At 37.4% G+C, this 9824-nt stretch overlaps 1 protein-coding gene across 6 annotated transcripts in view; it reads right to left on the bottom strand.

Annotated features, from left to right (window-relative positions):
- Positions 1–9824, bottom strand: part of LOC103461982 (protein diaphanous homolog 3) — a 163170-nt gene that overhangs the window by 122002 nt on the left and 31344 nt on the right. For 4 of the 6 annotated variants that reach the window (XM_008404407.2, XM_008404412.2, XM_008404410.2 and 1 more), the window contains 6 exons: positions 9500–9618; positions 9348–9412; positions 8854–8958; positions 7079–7420; positions 5018–5132; positions 1818–1821 (listed from right to left, as the gene is read on the bottom strand). In XM_008404407.2, coding sequence (XP_008402629.1) covers positions 1818–1821; positions 5018–5132; positions 7079–7420; positions 8854–8958; positions 9348–9412; positions 9500–9618 — 750 coding nt within the window. The remainder of the gene's footprint in view (positions 1–1817; positions 1822–5017; positions 5133–7078; positions 7421–8853; positions 8959–9347; positions 9413–9499; positions 9619–9824) is intronic. The other 2 variants (XM_008404411.2, XM_008404413.2) reach the window with 1 other exon arrangement.

Below are 9824 nucleotides of genomic sequence, written 5' to 3'. Positions count from 1 at the left end.
TATATATATACACACCCACATTTGTGGTAGTCAAAAAGCACATTCTCCTAGATCACAGATAGACAACTTTAAATAAGCACTAGTTATAAATGGCTTTAGGGTGCAGAAGACTCACCATGGCCAAACATGAGATACACTTTTGTATATGTTTGGCCAATGTTTGATGTTGTAGAGCTCAGTGAAGTCATCTTTACTAATTAAAGATATTAAACTGACTTTAAAATCCAGCTTTGTCCACTGTGATGAGCCTCTAAAAATGTGAATAAAGAGCCTAGAAAGCAGTAAACAGTTCTTCATACAAAAAAACGTAGTTTGACTGCCAGTCAAATGCATCAAAAGGTCGCATGCACCCCGGAATGCTCAACAAGACATCCCTGCTGCTCCGAAGTCTCATGGTAGATAGTCCTTTGTTACACTAAAGCAACAGATGTAGAGAAGCAGGGATATGAGCTGCTCGACTTGAACCGTCTGGTTAAGAAATAAAAGGAAGCTGCCAGAATCAGGAGGGACGCGTCTGAAGTTCTGTAGCTTCTCACCTCAAAGCTGTTTAGTTCACTGGAGAAGACCACACGAAGGACAAGCACAGGGTTCTCTATGAAACATGTATCCTCAAAATTTGTATTTTGCTTTGCGGCAAACCCTCTTCCCCTCTCTCTCTCAGGAGAACTACGCCTTAAGATCACTTTAAAAAATTACAAAAACAAAAAACAAAAAACAAGCTGCCTCCTAGCAAGCAAAATATGAACACGGTTTTTACACTTTGCTTTATATTGGAAAACCTTGAATGTCATGTAGCTCATGTCAAGACCTATAATCTACTGAAAAGTCACCAGATTATAAAATGCCAGGAAGCCTGGTAGTAATATTAGTGCAACATGCACTACTAGATCTAAAGATGTGTCCGTGCTCAACAGATATGAATCCGTTTGTAAGTTTCCTCCCAAGCATCCCATGAAGTTCCACAGAACACTGCTAATAGCCTATCTGGTTTAGGTGTGGTAAAATACAGACAAATCTAAAAGTTGCAAAACACTGTTCCTGGCTTGAAGCTTGTGGTACCAAACTGCAAGAAGACTACAGCACATTGCAGAGATCAGTGATCATTTTACTCCCTTTAGAGGAAAACTTTGTCCTCTAAAGTAATTGTCAATGAACCTACGGCTACAGCTACAAATGTAGAAACAATTATCTTTCTGTGTTTAGTGGTGTATTTTCATACAAATGCTAATTTTCATTAAAATGCTGTTCTATTTAGGGATTGACAACAAAACTGACCTTGCAGCACTTTGTAAAAACATGACAACATTTAATTGCAAATTTCACCGTTGCATCTTAGTGCAAAGACAATAAAATAAGTCTAAGTTTAAGATCAAATTCAGTTTCATATCCAATTATTTGGCTTCCCTTCGAGTTTATTCTAATACCATCCAATAATTCTGTAAGACATGACAGAGCCTCCTACATACTAAAACTACATGCAGCCAGGTTAATAAAGTGATGCAAATCTGGATAATCTGTATTTCCTTTAGAATTTAAGGTGGAACAAGTCAGAGACTAACATTGAAGGATCTTGCAAAATCATTAAAAATCCTCAAAACAACAATTCAGTTAAGTTCAAAGACATGAAAGTGTAGCATATTAATTACTCAGTAAGGTATTGATGTATATGGAGTGATTTTAAACTCCCTGTTAAAGGGCTCCAGAGTCATACTGCAAAAAAATAACCTACTCTTTTTTTTCTTCATAATTGCTCTAATGTTCTTCTTTTAGGCTGTCACCCTACAGACAAACACATGCGAAGGAAGGACGCTGCTTATGTTTCTTTGACACTCTGTGTTTTTAGTAGCTCAACTCAGAAAGCTGATTCTCCAACTGTATATGCTTTGGCTGCATTGTTTTGCTGCAGTCCACCACATTGGTCATCTTGTCATGCCTGAGGCATGGAAAGTCGGCTAGCGAGTCTTTAAAAATGCATACACCATGGCCTTTGTGCAAGAAGGTTTCCTTCTGTTCCTTAGACGATGTTATCATTCCTTTTGGTGCATTTTCCTCCCTTCTTTGTCGTCTGTTATTACAATGCCTCCAACCATCTCTGCACACCATCACCTGTGTCAGGTATTATGCACATGGCTGCAGTGAACTTGAGCCAACAGGCCAAATATAATATCAGCATGCAAAGCATGAAATAAAGACACATGGAATATGTAACAATCCACAAATTCTGCACTCCAAAAAGTGAACGTGCTTAATGTTGTTATTGCAAACACTATGGCAATGACGATATGCTGTAAGTAGGATCTGTTGTGCAGCCCGAGATGAAGTTAACTGCAGTGACAGTGAAAGTGTTTGACAATATTTGAAAGTATTTAAAAGCAGTGTGGCATCATTACTATAAAGAAACAGAAAAAACTGTCAATCTTTAGATATGTCTAGCTAATAGTTATTAGCATGAATTTTACTTACAGGATTGATTCACTACAAGAGACAAGTCAAAAAGTCTATTGTAGCCTGATGTTAGACCAAGGTCTTTTGTTCCAGACAAACTGAATGACGAGACTATTTATCTGCTCTTTTTAATCGGGAGTCCTGTGTTAGAGAAGCAGTATGACTCAGATCTGTTTACAAGTTCTTTTATCCAAGTCAAATCTCAAGTCTTTCGCCCCAAGTCAAGAATCAACTCTCATGTCTCCAACAACTGAAATAAACATTTTCTCATCAAATCCACAACATCTAGGTCACCCTTAAACCTGGAGCACTCTAGTATTCTTTTCAAGTAATGCATCAATCATACATCGTTGTCGTATATTTTCTGTTCATAGTTAATAAAGTATAGGCGTTCTGCTAACACAGAGGGGGGGGGGGGGGGTCTCGCTGACATTTCCCAGTAACAAAGCAAACCCAGCATTTTATTTACAGTTTGGCAAGAACTCACTCAGAAAGCAGAAATGAGAAACAAAAGAATAAAGAAGTTTGCAAAACCAAAAAATGAATTGTTAATGACAAAAACTATGTTAATGCAGTTTCCTTTTTAATGTTTAATATTCATGCAGATGCTGCTGGTCTTAAGTGAGATGAAACATGATGCTACAAGGCTATTTTTAATAACTCTACAAGCCCACAAGCATGTATGCATGAGAGTTCAATAACTGACTCACAGGGGCTGAAGCAACTGGATTTGACAGCATGACACAGTAGTCATATTTCTCCTTCAACCTGAAGTGGGGCTCAAAAAAAACATCGCAGAACAAAAAAAAAAAAAAAAGAAAGAAAGAAATAAAAGCAGATCATTTAAAATAAGTGTAGAGTTTTTATTTTTGTTTAAAATCTTTTTATTTAAATACAACTAAATTTAAAATTTACTGCCAATAGATAGTTAAAAACACAACAGGCCAAGGGTGGGTTTATGTACTTCAACTCAAGTTGGAACAATTAGTGGGCACTTTGAAAATCAAAACATTTAAATCTGTGAAATTGTCTCCTCTGTGAATCGTTGTGTGGTTAAAAATCAAGAAGTGCCCTTTGAACCTTTGTTAGGTTCATTAGTTTAAGTTTGAAAGAATTACTTATGTCCTTGGGTTTTGATATGATATAATCTAAAACATAAGATTAGGAAAGTTATACAAGATAATTCTACAATTTCAACTTGAGTAGATTATGCTTCACTTTTGCCAGTAAAACCCTCAACTAAATCAGCTAAAGATAACCAGCCCACCTTAAAAGGCACATTTCAACCACAGCCAAGACAGACGAATCAGCTTTTTATTCTACCAACATCACTTTATAGTTGCCATTAATATAAAACTTTCTTCAAGTCTTTATCTACACTTGGTTAAAATCATTTTTCTTGAAACAACTTGCAGGTTGTAATCTGTTTTAGCAAGGAAATGCTGAGATGATAAAAATATTCGATCACAGTGTGTTGCTGAGTTTTTTACAGTCCAATCCCCATAAACGCTGTCCAATAAAACTTAAAGATTAAAGCTACAGATAACTGAATAGGCTGCTTCAGAACACCAGTTGCATTATGCAGTGCAATTGCACCACTAAACTGCAAACAACTCTTTTCAACCATATTTCCAAACAGACTGATATTTATTGACACTCTCATAGACCCAACAGTGGAGAAAATATTGAACAAATTAGTCAGTTGGGGTTTGAAAACATTATTATGGTTCATATATTATTATGATTATAGTGAGCGGCTATTTTGAGCTCTCTGGCAACAGATGTGCAACAATGGCCGTTCAACGTTAAGTCCTCATTTCACTATTCACTGGTTATAAGCACTGAGGCATGCAGAACAAGGCTTGAAAGTGTCTCTTGTAAGGTGAAACTTTTTCCCTGTCTATATCTCCCTTTTGACCTCCCAAGAAGATACCTGTATGTCTGTTTACCATTTAGTTCAAGCTGTATTATTCAACACTTTGACAGTCAGAAACTACACTGCAGCTGTGTGTTGGTGGGTTTTAGGCACCTTGAGAGCAGCAGCATAGAGTTGTGACAGGTAGATAACACCTGGATGAATAATTCAAGTTGGCATAAGCGAGCCAGGCACTGACAAGAAAGAAAACACAAGACGTGAATAAATCATCAGTGACAGGACTAATAGACCAAACACAGGGGAGGACAAAAGTGATAAAATCTCTAGCTGCCTCCTGCTCTGGCTTTAATCACTCCAACCATCTCATACATGAATATTGCAGGTCTTACTAGACATACTAATGTTCAAGGATGTAACCGTGTGGTGTTTTATGAAGCAGAGAAATCTATACTGAAATTCATTTAGTAACCTCAAGAGTGTCTCCTTAACTTGAAACAGCCACAACTTTTACAGAAAAGTTTCACTGATCCTGCTCAGTCGAAAAGACCAGTTATTAACATCCATCAAAAACGCATGAAAAATGAAAAGATATTCTTAGATAATGACAAATTGAGCCTTCAAAGAATACACAGGCAATGCAGATGGAAAGTGACTATGCATATTGGGAAAATAAATAAAAAATTAAAAGCATCTGACCTGTTCTCTGTGAGCCAAAAGTAAGAGCAACTCTGTTGAGGAGTTCTGGTTTGGCATACTTGTCCTCATCAGCCAACACCCAGAAACAACCTTCTGTCATTTCCTGTGGACGAATCTGAAAACACAAATTCACATCAGAATAAAATTCACCAGAACTCATGATGCATGATCATAATCAGAAACCATACTAACGGAAAAGCTGCATTAAAAAGAGTAATGACACAAACATAAATTAAATACTAAAATAGATTTTAATCTTTAAGCTTGCATTAATCAAAAGCTTGCTGTTGTAGGCTATATGATATCAGTGGTCAACTCAGAAATAAGGATCTGTTGATAAATATGCTAACAAAAACTTATGTCCATGAAGTCCCTGTTCTAAAACGTCTAAATCAAAAAGTATAAAATCACTTAGCAATCAATTTAAAATGATGCATTTTTATTTTTTTAGAAAGGCATTATTTTCATTCCCAGTATTTTTTCCTTTCCCCCCCCCCCCTTTTTTTTAGAATTTTAGAAAACCTCAATAAAAATAGAGTAAAATAACACATGCTTAATGCAGCAGGAGTGAATCCACTGGACTCACAAATAAGTTGGAAAGGTGCATTCACTTAAGCAATATCAAGAACACCTGTAATTTTAAATTTGAATAATCATGCAAGCTGTAGAATGACCGCTGAACCCCAAAGTACCGTTTCTCCTTCACTGTGCAATTATCCAAGATTGTTGCACTCCACAAGATATAAAAAAATAAATAAATAAAAAAATCAATGGAACCAAAAGAGACAGAATCCTAGCAAAGATGGCAACATTCCGATCAACAGTGAAAACAAAGTTGCAACTGCAATCAGGACACATAGAACGCATGATAGAGCCACTTCAGCAGAGCAATCACTTGCAGAAGTAGTCACTCTTCTAAATAATGCTTTATAACTCGTGTAAATTAGGCCAAAATACAGGCGGGACTTTGCAGCGGGGTTCTTAAGTGAAACCTTTTTTCCTGACAGTTCACGAAATTTGAATGATAATGCACTGTGTTTGACGGAAGAAAAAAGGACTGATTAAAGAAACTTTTTGGAAAACACTTTTGGTTGAAATCAAGATACCTTTGTCTACAGCCAAGATGAGGTTCAGTATGATAGGAACGAATGCTGACAGGGCAAAATGTGCAAAGACAGAATTTATAAATATTTAAGGAACGTGTGATGAAAGAAAATTTCTAGTTGACAAGATGTATCCACAGAAGAAAGTCAAAAAGGGAAAAAACAAGAAACTTCTTAACAGTAAAGGTGAGAATGCAATGTGTTGTTGTAATGCAATAGTCTAAAACAGGAAATTACATAAAAATATTTTGTAAAATCTGGGGTAAATGCAAACTTCTATAGTTATGGAAAACTTAAAGATTATTTTGTAAGTAAGAGAAAAACACTTGAATTACACTTTACTGCAGTTATGAAAAAATGTAAACCCTGTAATGAGTGAGCTTTTGCTTTTTGTTGCTTTTGTTTATGGTAGTTTGAAAGCTTATTGAAAAACTTTCAGAAGATCTTTGTCCCAAACTTAGCCATATGCTGAGGTCGCCAACAGTTAGATCACATCATTTGATTCTCTTACCTTTCAACAAGACTGACTTTAAATTTTGAGCAGATGTTTTAGTTTGCTGAACACCTGCAGTGGTTCGAATGTGAGTGTAAATTATTTATCAATATACAAACCAACACCACTTGTGGTATCAACTAATATTGCTCAAAAGAGGAAGAACATCTGCAGGGGTACCAAGAAGGCTGCTGTGACAAAAGCATCTGATCATCTGTTATTTTCAGTAATGACTGGCTTGGCACGGAAGAAAAAAAAGATTGTTTCTTTTCTGGAAAACATCTGTACTGTTTGGACGTTGCCAAAAACAGCATGAACTAAATAGAAGATTACAGTAAGTTGTTTTTAATAACGTGTGGCCTGGATTTTTTTGTTTTGTCTTCAAAAGTTTTTGTACACCAAAATCCAGCAGGGTGTGTAAGGATACAGTTGGTACAATATTTATGACATCATGCAAATTCTAACCTTCGACCAGTTGAGGCGCTTCATTGAACTCTCGGGCTTGAATTCCTTCTTTGGCCTGAGGTCAAAAGGCAGCGTGTGGTGGGTTGGGGAACCGAAACCACCTGTAAAGGCTGGAGGAGGTGGAGGCGGGACTCCAAACGGAGGAGGCATTCCGGGTGGAGGAGGTGCAGGAGGACATCCAGGCAGAGGAGGCGGTGGAGGAGGAGGCGGAGGAGGCGGAGGCGGTGGGGGACACGCCACCCCTGATCCAGATCCAGAGCTTGGAGGTACAGAAGCGAACGCAGGAGATGGTGATGATGTTCCAGCCTTAGCGGATGTCAGACCGGCAGGCACTGATCCAAACTGGGCACGAAATCAAGAAAAATGTTAAAATATTCATAAATGGAAAGAAATATAAACAGAAAATATTTTTTGACCGAAATCATAAGTCTGCTGTTCCAAGTTCAAAATCAAAATCTACAAAAATGTGTCATGTTTTTGTACCTCATCACTGATAGAGGTCGTGTTGCATATTACAAGTTTGGGTGTTGGTGAAACCAAACACTGTTTTCCTAATTTTATTCTGGAATAAAATCTTTAATGTTCATTCATTTATTGCTTTAAAAATGTGTAGTCTACATATGTGAATGTCAAGAAATGAAAAAAGTCAAAAGCATACTCTCCCAACACCCTAGTATGTCAAACAAGGAAAACATTTTGCTGAATTTCACTTATTTTTTGTTGTTGTTTTTTACAGTGTGTTAAACGCTGCAATCAACAGGGAATTCACGTCCCTCAAAATAAAATGAGAGGGGGGGAAATGAAAGCAGACAAGCTACAGAATATGTCGAGTGTGGAGAGCACATTCTGATTTGCTCTCTCATAACCACTGTAGCAGAGGTGGGTTATGTTAAGCAAAATCCTATTAAACAGTCCTGATTCTGTTCGGAATATAACTACAATGTTTTTTATTTCCCCAAAGTAAAAATTCTAATGTTATTACAGCGCCTACAAGCTTTGTAAATTGTATTGCAGAGAGCAAATGGCTTATTGATCCGTGTACGGTGCCATTTTTATATTAAAGATGCACTCTAAAGGTCAACCCAGGGCCCTCTCTCTGCCAACGCCTCTACAGAAAAAGAAAAGCCTTTCGTTCTAGAGTGTTGGGGGAGGTTAAGTTGTGGACGGACACAGTCAAAGGCACAAAGTGTGCATGTGTGTGTGTGCAACCACTGACTAAACATACCACCACCATCTAAACCAAGGTACTATTTGAGCATTCACTCAGTGTTTGCGCTCTCAAATTGAAAAATTATCAAGGAAAAAAGGGAAGTTCTCTTCTGCTCTCTGAGTGTGTAGTTATCTTGCAGTGCCATGGTGTGGGAGTAACTCTCTGGAGTAATTGGGAGGGGGAGGGGGAGGTGGTTGAGGCTGAAGGGGGTTGTCAGAATAAATTGCTTTTAGAACAATTTCCTCTTATGGGATAGAGATCGGAGAATTAGAAATGGCCAACATGGAGGACCGGTCAGTGTTCTCATTAGACTTAGTGTCAGCTAGCCAGTAGAGCAGCCTCCATATCAAACCAAACTGCAGGCTCCAGTGGACAGACCCCCACCACCATCCCCACAGCACAGCCCAAAAATAACAAGGACATCTCATAATGAAAAGAAAGTTGAATTGTAACTCTTATCTAAAATTACAAGGTTTGAACTGGAATTACAACTAGTATCCTCAAACACCTTTCATCCTGCAATGACAAAGACACTGATATGCAACACTCTGTCCACTCTGTATACCTGGGACCTGAAGGCCTGTAACTCTGCTTGGAGTTCAGCGATTTGTTCTTCGCACTTAGATAGCTGAGCTTGTGCCTCTTGTCTGCTGAGAAACTCTTCATCGAACTAAAATGAAGAACGCAGATCAACCGTCAAAAACCTTTAAAACAGAATTATTGCAACTAACCAGTCAGATTCTCAATTCTTTAAAAAAGACAGTTCTCTAGAGTACTTCAACTTTTTACTAAAAGTTTTACAAATGACATTATGATTAACCATTATTTAACAATTGCATGTAGTGGTAAAAATTCTCATCACAAATATTTTGCAGAGCCTTTGACACAGCTAGTAACAAAGAAGCTAAGTCAAATAAAAACACAAGGTCTTTGAAATGTTGGTCACGATATGTGTATCAGATGCACACAGCTGAAACTCAAATGTTACGCAAATTTACTTCTAAAGAACAATTTTAAGTTCATTGTTTGCCATGTTATATATTTTTTCGTTATACTTGCCTTCTGTGCCAGTTCTAAGGCTCGTTGTTCATACTCATCAACACGAGCTTTGTCCACACACACCTCTTCAAAGAAAATAATAGTTCAATTCAGTCAAGCCTCTTTACAGAAAAGTTTTCATGGTGATGAACTGCCAAAGGTGTTAAACTTGCCCAAAAGGTGGCTGAAGTCCACATCTAGGCGCTTGCGGTAACTGAAGTCGGGATCAGTGCCACTGCGATGCAGCACAATTTGAGAAATGAACTCATCAATGATCTTAAAGTATTGGGGCCTGGAAGTCAAGATGAGAAAGAAAGTCAAGGGAGATAAAAAAAAAAAAAAAAAGTACAACAAACTTAACTAAAGATTGGTTCAGTAGACAAAATTGTGAACTCCAATATGCCACATGGTACTAGTGCTTCAGAAAGATTTTTTTGTTGGCTGGTGATTACACTAACATTTCTCATTAAAAAAAGGTGTATGTGGTGAGTATATATA

The sequence above is a fragment of the Poecilia reticulata genome, linkage group LG3, assembly GCF_000633615.1.
Source record: "Poecilia reticulata strain Guanapo linkage group LG3, Guppy_female_1.0+MT, whole genome shotgun sequence".
In the NCBI taxonomy this organism is placed as follows: Eukaryota; Metazoa; Chordata; class Actinopteri; order Cyprinodontiformes; family Poeciliidae; genus Poecilia; species Poecilia reticulata.
The sequence above is the reverse complement of the archived record's forward strand: the minus strand, read 5'-3'. Positions and strand labels throughout refer to the sequence as shown.